We start from the raw sequence: 22290 nt of genomic DNA on the forward strand, positions 1-22290 counted from the left end.
ACAAAAGGGTGAAGCATTTGGGAAGGCAGGAGAAGTGAACAATCTAGGCCGAAATAGCTGATTTGGAAACATTCTATAATTCAGCTCACTTTCCAGTTCAGCTATGTTGGCCCAGATTGTTCACTTCTCCTGCCTTCTCCAAACTCTTCACCCTTTTGTGAATAGTCTTATTAAATACTATACCTGTAGATAGAAAGAAGAATTAAATAATCCTGCAAAAATAATACATTAAGGCATATTCATATTCATAAACTCATACCAAACTGAATCCATCTAAATTCATTATTGTTTTTACTGCAATAATGACTGTGAGGACAATGGGAAGGCTGCTTTTACAACATTGAGCAAAACATAAATGCAACATGGGAGGAACAACTATGAATATAGGAGTAACTCAAAACCAAAAGATATTAGACAAGAGCTGAAAATACAAAAGAGCATCACCTGCTGAAAAGGAGACCAAGTTTAATTGTCTAGATTCTTTTCACAGTAGGCCAATAACTGTTGGTCATTAATATAGTTTAGCCAGCTTTTTGTTAGCATTTCTGAAAATTCTGAACTCAGCTGCACATTTAACTGTAATTAATGGTCTATGTAATTATTATATAGGAATAATTTAGATAGATCAAATTAGGTAAATAATAAACTATACTTTCTATAGTTTCTGCAGATAGCTACTGTAATTAGTTTGCATAGCACATAAAATCAAGCTGAATTATGTAATATTTGAATTAATAAAAAGATAAGATAACATTTAATTGTGCAGTGCTATACATAAAGAAACACATGGTACTATAAAGTGACTATTTTCATTCCAAGATTCAAAGCTTGGCTCTTGCTTGGCAGGTGGCTATAGGAGTATTGAATGCCTGCATCCCCTGCCCTGCACTGCGGTTCCTCCTTCCAGCCCCAACATTACTACTAAGTCTTGTGGAGGTGCAGGGACTCGTTGGAGGAACCACTGAGCGTAGCAGGGAACTAAGACATTTGTCATTCCTAGAAGTGTCGAGACTTTGTAAGATTTTTACTACCTACTGTTCTCAGCAAAATATTATAATTATTTTGCCTAATATCTTAAATATAACAAAAACATGATAAAAAAATTCATACTAAATCATCATTATTATGTACCTGTTCAGAAAAGGCTGTAAAAAGTTGATACATTATCACTTTGTTCTACATATGATAATATCAGCAACTACAATAAAAATAGTTTTTTACCTGGTCATTCATGTTCTTGCCTAAATCTTTAACATCTTTCATGTTGATAGCGTTCTTTCCACCCTTTTCCTTGCCCTTCTTCTTGTTCTTCTTTTTGAATAAACATTTTTTACACACACAGAAGCAGCAGGTAAGAATCAAGAGAACGGCAACTATGGCTATTGCAATTAAGGCCCATGGTGGCACTGAAAAACAAAATCAATGCATGGGATATAAAGTCAAATGGAGACCCACCTATATGCAAATAATGAATGATGTACAGTAGAAAAAAATACTACCCCAATGCATATAGCCTAGGTTTGTAACATGTTTAATTTAATTATTTCTGTTTTGTGACTGGTTGCCATCAGTGTCTCATTGATTCACCTTCATGTCCAGTCTCACAGGCGCAATAAGAAGTGAAAGGAAATCGCTCCAAAATTAGGGAAATCCCCACATATACAGTTATCACCAGAACAAGTGTCCTCATTGAAATAATCGCTCCCTGTTTCAATTTTTGCAACTGCTCAACATGTTGGATTTTTCCTCAATTTACTTCCCAGGGACAAGGATTGTCAGGGCTAAGGATAAGCTTTCGGTTCTGGTTGACCACGAGCTCAACCTGAACTGAAAACATTTGCAGTGTGGAAAATGAAAAACTAATGTGATTGTTCACTGCCATAGCAACCAATTACCAATCAAGTACTTGCTGGCCTGTGATTTTTTTGTCAGGTGACTTCCAAGGGTCAAAAACTGGGGTTTTCTTATGTGCCAGCCCCCTTAATATAAAAGTCAGAAATCCCAGCAGACTTGTATCAGTGTTTGGAGACCTGCAGTAAATAGAAGCAGCTGACAGTGTTTGAAGGGAGAGATAGTTGTTGGTCTACAGTTCTGCTAATTTGTGTTATCTCAATGGCACATTTCTGGGGGTTTTTTTAGATGCTATACAGATATTTATCTATATTCAACACTTAAAAAGAAGCAATTTCATACGTGATAATAACTTATACTTATTAGGACAATTATATTAGTATATGACATTTGTTACTGCTTACTGGAAAACAGAGCTTATAGATAATGATGGATAAAATTAGAAAACAATTGTAAATTAGGACTAAAGATAAAATAATACTGTAAAACTATTATTGGTAAATAAAATAGATTTTATAGCAAACCATAAAAATCAACCATATATTTCATTAAAATAAATAAATTTCATAACTTACTAAGAATCATAATCTTAGTGATATTTAAAATGAATTAGATTAACAAATAATTTAATGATCAAAGTAGAAACAAAGGGGTCTATTCACGAAGCAGCCGAAGGATCTAGCCGTAGCTTCGGCCGATACTTCGGCTAGCTTCGGCCCCAGGATCCCTTTGGTTCAGTAGAACCGAAGGGCTGCTGTACGGGTTATTCACAATAGCCCCCGAACTTAGCCGAGCGGCTCAGTCGAGCCGAACGCATATACCTCGGCTGAGCCGCGCTGAAAGCCGAAGCTGGTCGAGCGGCCGGCTGACAGCCTGCTTCTGAGAGCTGGGAGGAGCCAGCCGTGATCTTACGGCTGGCTCCGGTCACTTGCAGAGAGATCAACGTCCCTGGTTACCAGCTAACCAGGGACACTGATCTCCAGACAGCAAACTCTCCCGGGCGCTCTGGGAGTCTCCCACTCCGGGCCGCACAGGAGAGAAACACTGATTTTTCTTTTTTTTTCTTTATTCTGACACGGAGCAGTGTCAGAATAGAAAAACATAAATACATTTTTGCCCATAGGATTGCATTGCTAGATTCCTATTAGCATTGCAGCACTAGCATTGCACCCGCCCTCTGCTGCAGTTCTCCATCAGGTCCATTAGCAGAGGACGGGTGCAATGCTAGTTTACTATTGGCTATTGCAAATTGAAATAGCCAATAGGAATCTAGCAATGCAATCCTATGGGCAATATTTCTTTATTTTTTTTCTATTCTGACACGGTTCCGTGTCAGAATAAAGAGAAAAATCAGTACTTCTCTCCTGGACGGCCAAGAGCGGGAGACTCCCAGAGCGCCCAGGAGAGTTTTTTTTTTCATCACTCGACTGCCTACGGCAGCTTAGTGGATAGACCCCAAAGTTTTTTTTCTGGTTTTATTGCATCTTTTCTCTATTGATTACATACAAAATATAACCATTTTTGCAATATCTGCAAAAGAAAGCCTTGTTTGTTATAAAAACAATTTATGTATTACTTTGTTAAGTAAAGACAAAGTTATTATTGAATCAATAGGCCCACAGCAGAAATGTAAAAATTTCTCTGGTCCATAGCGGTCGGAATGAGCTATTGCCAGAACGCCAAACAAATTGGCCATATTTGGACAGTTTGCCCACCCGAACCTCCAGCAGAACCACCCCCACATAAATTAATATTGGGTATATAGTACCTAATATTACTCATTACAGACAATGTTAAAGGAGAACTATGGGGTCAGTGTTTTTCCCCATAGTTCTCCTTAGGGTAACGGGAGGACACAAACTAGCGTCCTCCCGTTACCCTAAGCTCAGTATAAGGCGAGCTACAGCTGCGTGAGTGACAGCTGGCTCTGCCTATCTAGATGCAGAGTCAGCTGTACCCGCCCCCTCCCCCGTCCGTTCTGCCAGTCAGCGCTGGCAGATCGGAGCGGGGAGAGGGGAATCCAGCCCCTCCCCCTGTCACGGCAGAGAGCCGTGACAGGATCGAGAGGTGAGCGAACCCGGTATGTGTTCGCTCACCTCCCGATCTACTGAGCCGACCTGTGACAGTCTCATTGTCACAGGCCGGCTAGAACTATGAGGTGAGTGAAAAGAACTCACCTCATAGTTCTTCTTTAAAAAAAAGTAAATAAAACAACCACACTTGGAAGAAAAACTTTTAATGAATAATGAATAAGAGTAAAAAATAAACAATATCCCACAATGTAGATCCACGTCAATCATGATGAGCGCTGCCTGGCAATGTTGACCCACTGCCACAACGATGTTTGCAAACAAAAGATGCCAGGGATCTGTCAGTTATCAGCGGTAGTGCTACCACAGCTAAACTTACAGATCCCCGGTCGCTGTTTGTAAATAAACACTGCCACTTTTAAAGCACCTTTCCACTAGGTGTTGCAGGTACAAAGCAAACAGGTTCAGTGGTAGAAAGGGAAAAAAAATTACAGTTAACCCCTTAGACATAGGAGATACATCTCAACAAAGTTTCTAATATGTTTTTCCTACATCCTTTTCCTTTCTCCCTGCCACCAATCCTATTACCAGCTATTACAGGTTGTCAAAATGACAGATGGGAATCCATATTTTTTACATAGCAAGAGCAGCCCTTCTGTGTAAAATAATACTTGTAGATAGTCTCCAAGTGTCATTTAGTAACCCAGTGTAACAATGTTTGTACTGGTTTGTTTCTGCCTCCCACTTCAACCGGGCCATTCACACAATGAAGCATAGGGCTGCGTGCTTTGTTAATGGCCTAAAGGAGGTAGAGGCACCTTAGTGCTGATGTCTATGAGACCTGCAGCATGCTCACATCCGAGTGGGCTGGAAGTATATAGTAAGTCATAATGCATAATATGCTGAGAACTAGATTTTGAATTTACATACACTTTAACTTTCTTGCTGTAGAATGTTGAAAGCGACATAAACATTGGTTAAGATAATTCAGTGATTCATAAAGACATCACTAATTATGCTATCACTTTCTAATGTAATGTAAAGAAAACAATGGGCATTTCCACATACAAGGTTTTTAAACCACATTAAATTAGTTACTTAAGAAGAAATGATGTGCAGTAGGATGTTTTGTCACGTCAAGCTCTTCATCATGCATCCCTTCAGTGCATAACAAACTGCCACCAATTTTTGCTTGTGTGATTACACGCTAGAATAATGATGAAAGAAAATCCAGGAACCATCTGCTGATGGAGACACTAATAACAATGCCTGCCATCACCAGACTGATCATTTTCCCTTCCTGTCATACCTTTCTGGTAGAGCTCAATACTTTTCTTAGCATCTACATGGAAAAAAAGAAAGAGCAACAGCAGTAATTTAGTAAAAGAGAACAGAGGCTGAAAACAGGAAAATTGCTTGCTCAAAGTAGCCAAATGGAGTGGAAATTATGATTGCAAGATGCTGGATAGGATATTGCTACTTGAAGTGATAATTTATGTCTTAGGTGAGAAAATGAACACCTTCCATGGATGGTCACAGCATTCCTTCTACATGGAGTAGCAGCACTGTTCATACACGTCAAGAAAGAAATGGCTTCCTCCCAGCTATTTCAGCAAGAGTATTTGCATAATTTTTATCATGAAAGCAAATTCCGATAGTAATTTTCTTAAATCAAGACCACTTTCAAGCAAATTATTAATCTGTCATTCATTATCCCTCCATGATATTGGAAAGAATAACATAGAGCACATAAGAAGGAAAAAAAACTACTTTTAATGTATCCTGAGGTGCATTATTTTAAAAAAAAGACTTTTAATGTAATTTTGACATCATCACCTGGTATATAAACTTAAGTGGACAGTGTATAATATAATGTCCTTTAACATTTATGCTATGACCATTGTATTTTATTTCTGTAGAAAAAAAACAGCTTGACAATTACAATGGAAGAGTGAAACTCTAACCAAAAGGTTTTTACACAGTTGGAAAGGCTGAAGCTCACCATACACATCACAATCTAACTATATAATCTTTAGTTTTACCAAAACTATGTAATATGTGGACCTACATAAACTATCCAATCAATCTGTATTCAGTTATGCAGGCCCTTGTATTACATAGTTCCTAGTATATTTAAAGGAGATTGCATAGTCAGACAGTAACAAAGGAGTCAATTAATGGTAAGTGATTATGTGATGAAACACAATGTGTGGCCTGCTGTTGTCATTTCCACCTGTTTGTATTGGAGACTGGATTTCTTTACCTGCATAGGTTATACTGAATAAGCATATTTGAATGTAAGTGCACTTGCTTTTAATTGTTTTTATTAAAAAAACAGTTCTACATTAGGGATTCCTTTACTGTCTTACTTATGAAGGATGGTTGAAAACACTGCTGAGCCTTTCCATCTGAGGGGAGCTCCATTCGCCTGCATCATTTGGAAAGCATTAATAGACCTATATACTGTATGTTTTTACAAAGTCATAGGATATTTGGTGAGTTCACTTCAATAAGGTGTACCTGGTGGACAACATCATAATACCTGTAATTTGATTCATGAAAATATAGTCACTAAGGACACTGGATATTTGATTTATTTGAGAAGAGAGACAGTGTAATTTGGACATTATCACTAGTTTAATATCGCAAGGGAAGTGTTAAGGTTCACTTAAAATTTTGATAATGGTGTAAGCTTAACTTTAAAGTTTATTTATGTTTGTTTATTTGAGTGCTGTTTTGTGAATGCTTGGATAAGGGTCTAGTATGGACTTTAATGAGGTCCCCGTCTGTTTTTGGGGGCTCCCCTTAAAATCTATACCAGACACTTATTAAGGATCACTTAATATTTTGATTATGGTGTAAGCTTAACTTTAAAGGTTATTATTATTATTACATAGTATTTATATAGCGCCAACAGTTTGTGCAGCGCTTTACAATATAAGGAAGACATTACAGTTACAATACAATTCAAGACAAGATGGTAAGGAGGGCCCTGCCCCTGAGGGCTTACAATCTAAAAGAGGAGGGGGAAATGATACATGAGGTAGCTGTGGTAGCTGTGGGAATGAATTATGTGAGAATGTGAAGGTTCAGTGGTTAGGTTGAGGTGGGATAGGCTTCCCTGAAGAGATGAGTCTTTAGGGAACGCCTAAAGGCAGTCAAGGTGGGAGATAGACGGACAGGTTGGGGTAAGGAGTTCCAGAGGATGGGAGAGACTCTAGAGAAGTCCTGGAGGCGAGTATGGGAGGAGTGGACAAGGGAGCTGGAAAGCAGGAGGTCAATGGATGAGCGTAGGGGACCTTTATAACATAAAGGTTATTTATGTTTGTTTAAATTTCAGTGCTGTGTTGTGAATAGTAATGCTTGGATTAGGGTCTAGTATGGATTTTAAGAAGGCCCCATCAGTTTTTTTAGGGGGGGGGGGTGGGGGCTCCCTTAAAATCTATACTAGACACTCATAAAGGATAAGCTCCTGGTGTGGGTTTTCAGGAGGAACCCCTATGTCTTTAAGCAGGTTTAGGTCATCGCAAAAGTATGCTATTTGAGGGTATTTGCATTTTAAGGTTGCCCTAAGCTTTAATAAATGAGATGCACCATGCCACAAAAAAAGTTTGCATTTGGACATGTCCCCTGGGCAGTGCCCAGCTACACATGCTGTGTGTTTGATTGTGGGGTTCCCATGACGTTGGTTATACAAAAAAAGTCAGCAGAGAAATGTAATTTGCCAGCAATTCTTTTTTTATTCTAAATATTAGTTATCTGTAGAAGATTGCATACATTGTACAGATGCACCACTTCACAGGCAAGGTTAGGACATACCCCAAGCATAAATTAATTATTTTAAGCATTATTAAAGGAAGTGCTCTCCACAAGTGATGGGCTCGATGTTCGATTCGAACATGAGTTGGACTGGAACATTAGCAGTTCTTGTGTTTGATAAACACAAGAACTGCCAGGGCGTTCTGCGGGCTGTTTGCCTGCCGAGTGCCACCCAGGCCTTGTGAGCCCTGATTGGCTAAAGCCTTGCACCTGACCACAATTCAGGTGCAAGACTTTGCCCAATCAGGTCCCAGTACTATGTAAGAGCCATGATTGGGCAAAGTCATGGCTCACCTGTCAGATGCCGTACAACTGTAAACAGTTGGGTGGAGCTAGCTGTTACTGCTGTATCTTGCTGGCATCTGTCAAAATGCCATTCTTCGGCAAGGGTTCGTCACAAGCGGATGGGATGGCGGTCGTCATTAAAAAAAATGTCTATTTATTTTTTATTTCGTCGAGTCATCATCATCGTGGACAACGCTGGACGTCGTGATTGACCCTGGATTACATCGGTGGATCAATTTTTTTTCAAATGAAAGAATTGTCAAAAACATGTCTTTTTTTTCAAATAAAGGATTTTTCCAGGGTTGTCCCTGGAAAAGCACCATGTTCCTGTGCCAATGGGAACAAGAGCCTCTTCCCTACAAGCCCTGGGGCATTGGTTGTGGGGGTTCTGGCAGGGGGCTTATTCACATAGGGGTACCTCTTTAATAAAGGGACACCCAGATGCCACCCCACCCCCTTGTGAATGAGTAAGGGGTACTTGTACCCCTACCCATTCACTAAAGGGTTTAATAAAATTGTAAATAAAAAGTCCAGACTTTTGAAAAAAATCCTTTGTTTTGAAAAAAAACAAAAGATGTTTTTTTGACATAAAAAAAAAATGACCCACTAATGTAATTCAGGGTCAATCACGATGTCCAGCGTTGTTAACAATGATGACGACTTGACGAAATAAAAAATAAAACAATACAAAATAAATAGAAATATTTTTTTTTAAACGACGACCGCTGTCCCGTCCTCTGCGCAAACACCCGCCGCATAATGGCATTTTGACAGATGCCGGTAACATATAAACATTTGGGCAGGGTTAGCAGTGACAGCTAGCTCTGCCCAACTGTTTACAGTTGTAACAGGGGGAGCCATGATTGGGCAACATGACTTTGCCTAATCATTGCGCTCACTGTTCTCTGTGCCCTGATTGTGCAAAGTCTTGCACCTGACCTGTGGTCAGGTGTAAGGCTTTAGCCAATCAGGGCTCACAGGGCAAAGCGCCTTGTGCGGGGTGCTCAGCGGCGAATAGCTCACCGAACATCCTGACAGTTTGTGTGTTTGCTGAACACACGAACTGCCGATGTTTGAGTCGAACTCACGTTCGGCTCAAACATCGAGCTCAACCCTACTCTCTACTCTATTCTACTCTATTTTTTTTATTTTTGCATTGGTATATGTCCCCCAGGACAATACCCAGCTAACAATGGCATTTTTTTACTAAAAGGTTACAAACTGGCACTGAAAATGATTTTAAAGATTCTGATCCTATTGGCTTCATCCAAGTTCAGATTACGGCTCAGAACATCAGTGCAGTTCAGCGAACTAGCCTTGAGCCAAACCCATTTGTGTTCAGCTCATTTCTAGTTACATGTATGGTGAGCTAATTTTTATTGTGTCTGTCCTTGTTGAGGATATTTTATCTCACATCCTGTCTTGGTTACAATTTGTCACTGAGACAAGCAATGAAGAGATATATCTCCAATGGGACATGTTACTTTTTTCAAGTAACACTGAAAACATTTTAATTAGATGTTTTTAAGCTGACTAACTTGGTTAAGTACTGGGGAATTTTTGCATTGTTCAATGTACAGCCCTACCCTTGTGCACCTTTCCTGTGCTGGTTATAAGCTGGTTATAAGCTGATCTTAGGATCTACAATGTTTTTCTTTATGTGAAAGCTTCTAGGCCCTTGTGCAAAATGTAAAATGGGGTCTGTCAAATCTCATACAAATACATTTGAGTATCCTGCAGGGCCTTGGGGTTTTTATTTATTTTAAAAATGGGTGACATTGTATTTTTACAAATCCTTATAAGCTTGACAGAGGCAGATAACAAAAAGGATCTTACGGCTGGCTCCGGCCACTTGCAGTGATATCAGCGTCCCTAACTCTCCCTGGCGCCCCGGGAGTCTCCTGCTCCCGGCCACCAAGGAGAGAAACACTGCTGTGTCCATTTTTTTCTTTATTCTGAAACGATCTATGTCAGAATAGAAAAAAAAAGAAGACATTTTCCAATTGAAAAGCATTGGGACATTACTATTGGCTATTTCAATTTGCAATAGCCAATAGTAAACTAGCCCTCTGCTGCAGTTCCCCATCAGGTCCATCAGCAGAGGGTGGGTACAATGCTAGTTTACTATTGGCCCCCTCCATCTTCATGCATCGGTGTCGACTGACGGTCCTTTTGGACTCTTCCATGATATATAATTTCCCCTGAAGAAGCCCAGTAAGGCGAAACATGTCGGGTTTTATCTGAATGAGTTATCTACAATATCCTACCTTAATAACTACTGCTGACTTGATGTGACACTTATATTGCATGTGAATTAGACCAATTATGTTTATATTTATTTTGTTTATTTCCAATTATGTAATAAATCAATTTTATATTTTTATACAAGAGTTTATAGTATTTTTAAAAGCCCCTCCCCTTTTGGTATTTGCATACCCTAAGGTGGAATTTACCCAATGTAGCTTCTTTTAGTCAATTAACTTGGGGTGTGAAATCTTGCTCTCTTTGTTCTTTAATGCCCTAATACACGACCACTAAAACTTACTTTACAATTTACTCCAGTGGGGATAACACCCCCATTTCTTGCTTGTTGGCGTGTATTGATCTGCCCATTATAGGGTCATTGGGTTTCAATTTACTCTATAAATTTGAATGATCTCCTTATAAATGTAATACTTGGATATATATACATGTTTCTTAAACATTGTATAGGTTTGAAGTTACTGTAAATCATGTAAATCATGTATGTGCATTTTTATGCTCTCTACACTCCATAAATTGGGTAGAGTTGGACTCATGTTTATATAATATATATCTGTATTGTACTGTTTTTGAATATGAAATCATGTATGTATATTCCATGCTATTTTTTGTTTTTTACTATTCATATTTATACCATCTATTTAAAATTGAAACCATGTTTTTGTATTGTATATGAATCTGCTCTTTCAAATTTGATGTTTTTATATGGTTGGTGATATATATATTCTTTGACATAGTTGCTTAAATCCCACTAATAATGATTGTGGTCTATGTATGCAATATAAAAATATATACATAAATATACAATATATCTGTATAATAGGAACCTATGTTGGTGTAAACTATGAGACTGCATCTAGATTAATGTAATTTTAACTTTATTATATAAACCGTGGATAACACTAATTATCTGCCTTGGGAGGATCCATTTTTCGATATGATCGTTTTCTCAGCTTTTTATTAGTTCCCTTCCCTCTTGCTCTTTTATGTTTTTGCTCATGGGAATCGTGGGTGCGTATTGGACGGCCCATTTGTCAGGCCTTTCAGACCCCTTTTTGGACCCGGGAGCTCAGGAGATGTGCGCTTGCATCGTCATGTGCAAGCGCCTCGGGGCCCTCCCAACCACGCACCGCGCTACGAGCCGTGGCTCCGCCCCTTTTTGGGCGGGCCTACGGCGTGCGGCGTTCATGGATAGCATACAAATGACCGCAAATGCGGGCATTTCTTATGCGGCACTCGTGAGGAACACACCAGAAGCTGGCCACATGAGGTATCACATTGGATTCACTGTTCATTGGAAACATGCACTTATCAATTTTTGGTATCTGGGCACTTTTGCACTTGCACCTTTTGACTGCCATCTTTAGTTTCTCTTATGCAACCTTTTTTTTGACTTTGCATACTTTTTTATTTATTTAATTATTTATATCTCTTTCATCGCTAAGCACACATATTTATGAGTTTTGATATTTGAAGTAATTATTTACAAATATTTAATTTATATCCTTTTACCCATTTGTTTATTATCTAGACATATACACAATCTCACATATATTAATCACTATGTTTCATTAGTCTTCATACATCTAATTGTCACTATTCATCACTACTAATATTATCTAAATAAAATAAATATGATACTTTTATCACCACATAGAATTTATTCCACTTATCAAATTATTGAATCATTATTTATAAATTCCTAATTTGTATCTGGTTGATACAAACCCCCCTCCCCCTTTACTGTTGCCCTCGATTGTTGTTGCCGCTTTGCTCTCTTGACACGATTCCCATGCGTGACTACTTCTATTTGAATAGAGGGAAAACATACTTGAAACACCCGGCCCCCTCCATCTTCATGCATCGGTGTCGACTGACGGTCCTTCTGGACTCTTCCATGTAAGCTCGCTAATATCTATGATATAATAATTTATATATATGTTTTCGTTTTATATGAGAATGCAGTCTCTAATTTGCTTCACATGGGTTCTCTCTCATTCAGGATATATAATTTCCCCTGAAGAAGCCCAGTAGGGCGAAACATGTCGGGTTTTATCTGAATGAGTTATCTACAATATCCTACCTTAATAACTACTGTTGACTTGATGTGACACTTATATTGCATGTGAATTAGACCAATTATGTTTATATTTATTTTGTTTATTTCCAATTATGTAATAAATCAATTTTATATTTTTATACAATTAGAGAGTTTATAGTATTTTTTAAAAGCCCCTCCCCTTTCGGTATTTGCATACCCTAAGGTGGAATTTACCCAATGTAGCTTCTTTTAGTCAATTAACTTGGGGTGTGAAATCTTGCTCTCTTTGTTCTTTAATGCCCTAATACACGCCCACTAAAACTTACTTTACAATTTATAGCCATGTATACATAAGGTACCAACAAATACATGATAACAGGTAGCTGTCTAAACTTATGTTGTTAAATGTGCATACATATTATTACCAGTACTAAGATATAATAGGTACATACACATATATAAAATATAAATTCTGTTAGTGTTTCAGTATATATCTGAATGTTCTAACAATTAATATCTATACTGCCAGTGTGTTAGAATGTCAAAATTGCTGTTTATGCCAAAGGTGCTTATTTATCTACAGTATGTTAAAGAAGCTAAGCTTCACTGTGGGGGCCCTGTATTATATATTTTTATTATTGTGTTGTTGTGTTTTATTAATGTGTCACAATGCTGTATATACAGTATACTGGATGCTGAATGTGCAAAGCCATTGTTGCCCAAAAAGAAATGATACAACACTGTTTCCTGACTGTAGGTTGCACTTACCAATATTTTGCCATCATGAGAAATATGAATTAAAGGGATGCATGTCAGTAGCCCTTGGAGGGGTGAAAGAAGTTTCTATTTGTGGATAAGTTCCTGGGTACCTCTATCTATAGGCCACCGTTTGCTGTAGCTGTGTAATTGGCTGGTAAATGTGGAAACCTCTGATAACATTTAATAGTAAAAGTGGATAGTGCAAAGGTGATATAGTGCATTAGTGGCTGTAACGTTTATAAAATATCAGTGTAACCAATAGATACCTGCAATTACCTGCGGAAGAAAAGCACAAGCATGAAATGCTGTGCTAACCACAAAGAGTGATGCTATTTTGAATAAACAGGATATCCCTGGATGCTAATTTACACCTAGGAATCATTTTTTTCATATGGCCAATGTTTGCTACAGGAATGGATGAACAGATAGAATAATCAGTGAGTTAGCTGTTAGCCCTACTCAGGCTTGGCTTAATGGTCAGTGGCTCATCAGAACTTATTCATGTGGCCCCAGATTTACCTGTGGCCCTCAACTGCAGCACACGTTGTGATATGCAAGAAGATGGTACTGATTGTTTGTCTCTGTCTGAGCAGCCACTAAGCAGCACTTCCTTCATGAATAGTCTGCCCTGCACTATAGTACAGTCATACAATAGTACAATCTCCAAGAAAGGGTTAAAGTAGGTTAGGTTGCATAGTGGGATTATATATGTTCTACAGCAGGACTTAAAAAATGCCATATATGAATTTATTAAAATGTATTACATATAGTTTAATGCATCTAGTCTAAATACCTTACTAACTTGGTATCTGCCCCAGTACAGTAGTACCCAGACTTGGAGAAGAATCGGCAACACTAAGAGCCAATCAGGTGTGCTGCATGCACACGTGCTTAAAAGGAACATGTTGACTGGAGAACAGACCAGCCAAAAAGAAAACAGTGAGTAGCAGCTGCTCCTTCACTGTCCAATCACAGGCTGGGTGGTGTTTAAGTTTATTGCTTAATTGCAACAGGAAAACCTGTCTGTGCTGCTTCATTGGCCTGTGTGAAACTTAGGACTGGATGTACAGAGATACAGGTCTTTTAGCAGGAAAAAAGCTGCCTTATTTTGATTGTGTATAAAGAGGTTGGCTTTAACGTTTTTAAACTTGCTGCAATTTCCATTACTAGCATTTCTTGAAAAAATGTAGTAGTAAGAAAAATAAAAAATAAAATGTTCAAATATCTTCTTTACTTGATCATGATTGAAAAATAAAAAAATAAATAAAAAAGAAAGCATTTATGTTTTGTGGCTATGCATAATTATATGCCACTTGATTTATACTCTAACTGCATTCATTGCATTTGTGGTTTATGTATGAAGTTAATGCAGTGACTTTTATAATGACTAAAGGACTTAAATTAAAATTTTAAATTAACAGTGTCAGATGAAGCATGACTGGCAATTCAAAGCTGTCGAGGAAAGTGTGTAATCAGAAAAAGTACATAGTTATTTCATAATGCGAACAATACATTAGAAAATTTAGTGTCGCAATTTCAACATGTCAGATTTTGTGATTTCATTAAAATGAGTAACAAATTAAATTTGTTCTGCAAAAAATGTTAACCTATCATTTACCAAATATACTGTAACGCCTCAGATTATATGAGTTTTAGCTGAAAAGGCAGTCCTTTTCACTGTCAACTCTTCTTATGTTTTAATCACACCAGGATTAAACAGCAGGTTTTTAAAGCAAATCTATCATGATGCAAAATGTATGTTTGAGAAGTCTCACATGGTAGCCATAATTATCCAAGGTAACAGATGCAAACTAACACTACATGTATTGGCAGTCTTTTCCTGCCAATCACTGGTGAACAAACACTCCAGGTCATAGGCCATATTCTGATGTGAATAATTTATATTGAATAAGTCAATTTTCACTTGAACATCATATCTACAATTCCTGCACTTGGTGCTAATAGAGTTAAGCAGATGGGCCTACTCTCATACATAGGGGTGAACCTGAGGAATGTTTTGGCACTGCGATTTTTGCTTTAAACAACTTAGCTTAAACCACATCCTCTTCTACTTGCTGTGCCCACAAAGTCTAGCCAAACACTTGTACAGGCACAGGAGCTTACCACATAAGGCTTCTTCCTTATGTCTTACTGAAAGAGAAAAGCCCATGAGCTTCTGCAAATCCATCAAACTGCTTATTTGCTCTTCATGTCTTAAACCGAGCCCTGGGCTACCACCCAGGGCTTCCTACTACCAAACACAACAGAGAGATTCATATGCCAAAAGGAAAAGCCCTCTCAGTCCTAGATGCTGTAGGTATGCATTCACAGGGGACCTGTTATCTTACCACATTTTCAAGAATATTGAGTAGGAATAGGCAGACTGTGTTTAAAAATGTTTGGTCTGCATGCATTGCAAATACATATAAACTGAGTTGGCAAAATGGCATGAACATAACAGATCTTTACCTTTTTTCAGTGAATTGTCTCACCTTTTTCTGGAACATGCCATATAAACTATTCAACAATCATTGCTAGCAGCAAGAAGTACTTAAATTGGATATATACTGGTGCAGCAGTATCGTGCTTTAGCAACATCTATAGTACAGTACAATTTATAATCCTACATCAGCTTGCAATTAATTTTGCTTTTATTTAACACTACAGAGTTTATCTTTGCCTAATTAATTGTTAGGGGAGATAATGAAATAGTAGACAGTAGACACTGACAGTTTGTTATCTTTAATGATCTAAAGTAGGCGGCAAGAAATAAACACTAAATTAAAGCAAATCTAACAATAAGTTTGTTTTGTTCACAAGTTTCAGCAGGGGGGCATTATGTTAATAAAATGCTGGTGGTGTGCTATCCTTGTTGGTCAGTGTACATGTCTTTTTTAATGACATGCAGGCTATAGAGCTATAATAACACCTCTCCTGGCGAAGGGGAATTTTATGTGACACGGAAAATATGCTTGTTATCAATTCTGCAAACACGGCATCTGCCAGATTGCCAAGCTCCATCTCAGGGATGAAAATCAATTAATATTCTAATTCATCTGTCATTACTGGTCACAGTGCATTATTCATCCCAATTTAAGTCCTACATGACTGTTTTTGAAAGACACATGTGGTCTATTTTTTGCTTCATTTTATATCCTCAAAGTACATACACTGAGACCATATTTTATATATCTTACAAAATATACAATAATGTAAATATATTTAATGAATTAAATATTGTAAATATATTTAACGTATCTTAGAAAAATAAGTAAAAAAAACATTCAAATAGTGAAATAGAACCTAATGATCTAGTCCGAGTTTTAAATGCCTGGAGTCTAACATGTAGTTTCTTCAATGAATTGAATAAATAAATCACTTAAGAAAACACTGACTTTCAAAGCAGAGCAACCAATCATAGTTAATTGCATTTCAGTTTACTGTAGTCAGTCAGAGAAATATTAATTTTGATTGGCTGCTATGGAGTTCTGATTTGTGAATGTTACGCTTTGCATTTTTGCACAAACCTATAAGCTTTACTCTCCCTCTCAGTTTTATAAACAGACAATAACATCTAACTATTTTTACACCTGGAGGGATACTCCTGGCTCTATATGGGTTTATTGCTTCAAAAAATAATTTGCACACCAGTTTGTCTACCAGAAGCAACATATTGTCAGTAGCCATTAGCACTGATAGTCAATCACAGACAAATGAGATAAGGGGTTTGTAGGTAAATAATAGGAATCATTGGGCAGACATATTGAAATAGGGATGAGTGAATGGGCCTGGATTTGCAAAAACAGAGTGAAGTCTACAGAACTTTGCAACTGTACCAAACCCAATTGAAGTCTATGGGAAGCAAATATTTTTTTTGTTGTCATTTCCAAAGCTAATATGCAAGCTATTGTTGGAAAAAAGACATGGGGAGCTGGGCACTGCTATGAGGGATGTATACCAAAGAATTTTTATTTTTTTTGCTAATTGTGGCAATACATTTTTAGTTATGATGGCATACGCCATTGCCAGCAAAAGGGTTAAATAACATGCTGGGAGTGCCTTAAAGCTTCATGTGCTGTTATTGTGTGTGCTATTTATCTGTTTGCTATTTAACCCCTTAGCTGCCACAGATGGTCCATGGCAACACCAACATGTAAGAAGACTCCCAGCTGATTTGGTTTACCTTTTAAACTGAACTGTCAGCTTTCCTATAGAAGTGACATGCCCTACCAAAATTCCTTAGTAAAATTTCTCTATGCAAAGTGAATTTTCACTTAGCTTAGTGAATGAAGGGAAATTGTGCTGACTTGAATCATGTGCTAGCAAAAAACGTATTTTTTACATTTTCCTTGCATGTGATTGGGTATTCTTTGCAAAGTAAATTTTGACAAATTTTACATATCTGTTAAATTGAACATGTGCTACTCCTTTAGTAGATCAGGATCAGGCATGTGCAAGAAAGGGATATCCTCTAGGGATGCACCGATATATAGGCCGAAAATTCCACTTTTGTCAAAATGCCGAAAGTGCCATATTCCTGCCGATATAGCGGTGCATCCGTTCTTTCTCTCCTCCCCGCTGGGCGCTGCTCTGTGTCCCACTGGGAGGAGAGAAACTGCCACAGGCAGCCGAGCGCTGCGGGAGGAGAGCGCTGTGAGTGGCTGGCATCTCTCCTCCCACACTGCTCAGCCTCCTATGACAGATCGGCAGAGCGGTGTGTGGGCGGATACAGCCAGCGCTGTCACAGCAGGCTGAGCTGCGCTCACTCACTGACACAGGAAGGAGAGTGAGGTACAAACACTCAGCGATCAGTGATTGCTGAGTGTTTGTAAATAATAGAGGACATAGTATGTTTATTATATCCTCAATTATACATGAATAGGAAGTGATCTACATCACCTCCTGTTCAGTCATGATTGTGGTTATAGTAAACACAAGAAAAAGTTTATAAAAAATAAAGTATAAAAAATTGAAAAAGTTAAAATAAAAAACTTTTTCGGTTTTGGTTTCGGCCTGACATTTTTTTTCATTTCGGTTTTGAAATGTTCATTTTGGTGCACCTCTAATATCTTCTCATGCTCTTCCGGATTACCCTACTACAGGACCAGCTGTGACTCTTCCTACTGCCTTGAACAAAGTCTGGCTGTAGTCCTAAACAGATTAATCCCTACTGTCCAATCACAGAGCTCTCTCAACATAGAGGAAAATCACCGTAAGCACAGTCAAGCTCTCATATGTAATTTTAGTGCTTCCAATGCCCACTGACTGTCTGATTGTTAAGGCATGTATGGATCACCTTAAACCCGACAGTATGTGTGTCTCCTCCAGGCATGCTTACCTTTACGTAGTAAAATAATATTTTGTAGAAATGATTACATTTAATATATCATAAAGAGTAAAAAAAATGTTTTTATTTGATTTTATACTGTATTGTTTTTCTGTAAAATTGTTTATTTTTTTGTATCTGTAAAATATATTTTCTTTGAGTACTGGTCAATTTCATCTTTAATATCAAGCAAACAAACTTTCAAATGCTCTGTGTCTCAGGTGAACTGTCACTAAGATACTTTAGATAAAGTGACTTCAGTTTTTCTGGTCTATTTCTCAGCTTCAGCAAAGATAGATTACTTTCACCATCACACATGTACAAAACAACATTTGTCTTTCTAGTACTTAAACAAATCATTTGAAGATCCACATAGAAGCACAATCTATCTTTGTAGGTCTAGATGAATTCCTGCTGCTCTTCGTGATTAAGTAAATAGAATCATGAACAAAAGTGCATGATGAAACCCCTAGATTAGGGTGTATACACTAAAGTCAGTATACTGTAAGTGGCCGAACATAACAGCTTATTATACCTTTAAGCCTCTTAAAGCACATCATTGAGACATTTGGCATTAAAAATGGACATAATTTCACTAATAATGCCATTCGGGTCTGTGAGCAGAGGTGTCGTAATACTTTTCATATGACACCTCTGCTCACAGACCAGAATGGACTTTGGGAGCTCCCAAATAGCATTTGGGAGCTCCCGAATGCTATGTGTTATACTATTTGTCGACAATGTCAAACGGGCAGAGCGAGCCCCGTGCGGAGTGAGCCACGTCACGGCTCACTCCGCCCATCTGTTTACATTCAGGAAGGAAATGCCATTTTGCAGCGAGTTTTCATGCGGCGGGACTTTTTTTATTTTGGCGTCGTGCTAGATTACATTGATGGAGCCATTTTTTTTTTTTAAATGGCTCCATCCCCTTTCCTGCCCTACCGGGCCTGTGCTCGGATCAAGCGTCTGGTAGGAATGTTAGGGGGACCCCACTTTTTCTTCTGCAGACTGTAAAAAAAAGTATTTTTTTTCTCTAATGTCACTTTGCTGCAATGAAAATTTGTCCACAAACGAAAATTCATACTGACTACCGCTAACAAAATTCGGAAGTGGAATTTCGGATTCGTTTGCATTCGTCATTTCTGTAATTCGGAAATTCAGATACATCCAATTCTACAAATTCCCGAAAATTTGTCAGAATGACGGATCTTTCCGAAATGAATCACACATTTCTAGAGGATAGATTCACAGACCGGTGTCAGTGATGGTGGTGTTCAAAGGTAAGTGTAGAGGGGGCGAGGGACACAAAAAGGTACTGGGTGATCTTTACCTTAAAGCAGAAAATGTATTAATGTAAAAAAATGTGCAGTCTATGGTACTACTTTAACAATATATGTGTTTTTAAATATGGAGATAAGAAGTGGAAGTAGCCATATGCATAAGATTGTTCATGAACTGTGCACAGAGAAAAAAAAATATTTGTAATATATACATTTCTCTATGCAAGCTATGAGTTAACAAGCATTACTTCTGATTTCAGTTTTCAAAGTTTAAGTCTGATAGAAAACAATAGGGCTTAAAAGTTGTGCAGGGCACATTCCTTACTTCAAAATGCAGATCAACAGAACTCATTAGCTGCTTACCCTCATAAGACATTAGTTAAACTGGCAATTCTCACAAAGCTGTTAAACATAAGAGAGTGTAAGGTAATCCAACTATTCCTAACTATCCTGAAAGTGCTTTTCGGAACATGTTATTGTAATAAAGAAAAATGACTCTGATAGTGCTATAATATTATCATTGGAAATAAAAAGAAGTTGCACATATTTTTCTACTTACATGGAATTTTATTCAGCTCGTTCATGAACTTCTCTTTGATCTTTGAAAAGTGATTATCTTTCCCATCGCTTGGAGCCCCAGCCTCTGTGGTGTTCTCCCGTAAAGCAGGTGCGACAATTGTTGTTTGGGGTGCTGTCATCGCCTCATGACGGCTCTCGCTTGACTTCATTTTGGCCCTAAGGAACTGTTGCAGATGAAAGATAACAGGGGAAATATTATTTCAAAAGATCCAAGATGAATTCTATCTCACAGCTAGTGAAAGTCATCAAAAGCTGCATCTGCAGTGCACCTGCTCACTAAATAAATATGACTTCACTTGTGCATTCATTGGTGCTGGTTCATGTAATATTTAACAAAAGAATATTCCGTACTATATCTGATACGGTTATCTGGGTATACAGTCAATCTTGCTAAAACACAAGCTTGTTTAATTTATAATTTCTGAAATATTATAGTGCATTAGCATATCTACATAAAGTAGTTTTGAAAACATTGTACTTTTTAAGACTGCAGTCAATCTATGTAATTCATAAATCTGCTCTTTCATCACACTACATCACATCAGAATGAAGTACAAGTAAAAAAAAAAGTGATGCATTTAAGTGCATAAACTGAATGGATGGATTAATGTAAAAATGCATAGACAGATAATATTGTTTAGAAAAATGCTCATGATAAATTCCAAATACATAACTAGATTATATACTGACACAAAGGTGGATATTGAGATCCCATTATTAGCTTAAAGTATGGTGAACATACCAGTTCCATATGTCACTGGCCTTCCCTTTCTCTCAATTGATAATCCTTGCACATCTCATAATTTATAATTACTTAGACAGTATGCACACTATTACTGCAGAGAAGAGTGCAAAATACTAACCCATTAACTAGGAAACTACAATAGGTTTTGATTTGTATTTCATTTTGTAGAATTCTTCAAATATATAAACTGATGTTTCTCATATTTTTTTAAAACTAAGCCTGCATTATGGGGTGTAACATCCTGGGGTTTCTAACATGGAAACATTGCTACCCGCATGCTTTCTGGCAGCCTGTGCATAAATAATAGTTTCTATCAGGATCGTGTGAGGGAAGTGCCCCTCCTCTAAGCCATTAAAGAGTATGATGATTTCTGTTCTTTGGATATACTGTATATTTAACAGAACCTTCAAAAAGATAGTGCTCTTGAATAGAGCTTCCCCCCTGCAAGTGGTACAACTTAGGTATTTATATGTAATTCTTTTTTTTAACCTGATTTAAATTACATATATATATGTATATGAAATTATGGATGTATGCTTCCAATTTTAGATGTTTTGCATGTACTTTTCTTACCATCTGTAGCTTTTGACACTAGATTTAAGCCGTATAGTTTTTATTGCTAGTCTTTTACACTTATTGCTCAAATGCTTTGAGTAATATATTTACATAAAATGTTGTTGTTTGTCTTTTGAGACTATTTAAGTTGTATCTATATGTTGAAGATCATTCCTGAGCACTGGGAAACTGGTTCTCTTTAAATAAGGTGTTTTTTTGTTTGTAGCATGTGCTTATTTACACCTTTTATCAACACAAAATCATGTTTTGGTTACTGTTAATACGATTTTTCAACAGCCAACAAACAATAAACCAAGCAATCACACTACACGCCCAAACCCCCAACTGAGCATAGTGGTAGGGGTTACTTATCACACATTTATGTTTTGCTTTTGACTTGTATTTGAGAAGCATTATTGAAGGATATGTGTTTGCATTTTGATCGTGATCATGTGGAGCAGTGTTCATTAACAGCCAAGGAAGGTGCCATCTTAGTCTCTTTGGATTGACCAATGTTCCCACATCAGTACAAAACCAAGACTATCCAAAGTAAGGTTTAGCTCCCCAAAACTTTGTTTATAATAAAGGAATCTTTATATAATACCAGCCCAGACTACAATCTGACAGTTCTTTGCCAGTCCTTTAGCAATCTAAAGACTTAATAGTGTGAAATATCTAGCAACTATATTGAATGCTAGACATTTCACACTATTAAGACTTTAGATTGCCAAAAGACTAGACTGCTTTAGATTCCATAG

At 37.5% G+C, this 22290-nt stretch overlaps 1 protein-coding gene across 3 annotated transcripts in view; it reads right to left on the bottom strand.

Annotated features, from left to right (window-relative positions):
* Positions 1–22290, bottom strand: part of SYT1 (synaptotagmin 1) — a 221844-nt gene that overhangs the window by 119096 nt on the left and 80458 nt on the right. For all 3 annotated transcript variants that reach the window (XM_018572826.1, XM_018572812.1, XM_018572819.1), the window contains 2 exons: positions 20213–20396; positions 1222–1406 (listed from right to left, as the gene is read on the bottom strand). In XM_018572826.1, the coding sequence (XP_018428328.1) occupies positions 1222–1406; positions 20213–20381 (354 nt within the window). In that variant the 5' untranslated portion in view covers positions 20382–20396. The remainder of the gene's footprint in view (positions 1–1221; positions 1407–20212; positions 20397–22290) is intronic.

Source organism: Nanorana parkeri, unplaced genomic scaffold (assembly GCF_000935625.1).
Source record: "Nanorana parkeri isolate BGI_ZX_2015 unplaced genomic scaffold, ASM93562v1 scaffold45, whole genome shotgun sequence".
Lineage (NCBI taxonomy): Eukaryota > Metazoa > Chordata > Amphibia > Anura > Dicroglossidae > Nanorana > Nanorana parkeri.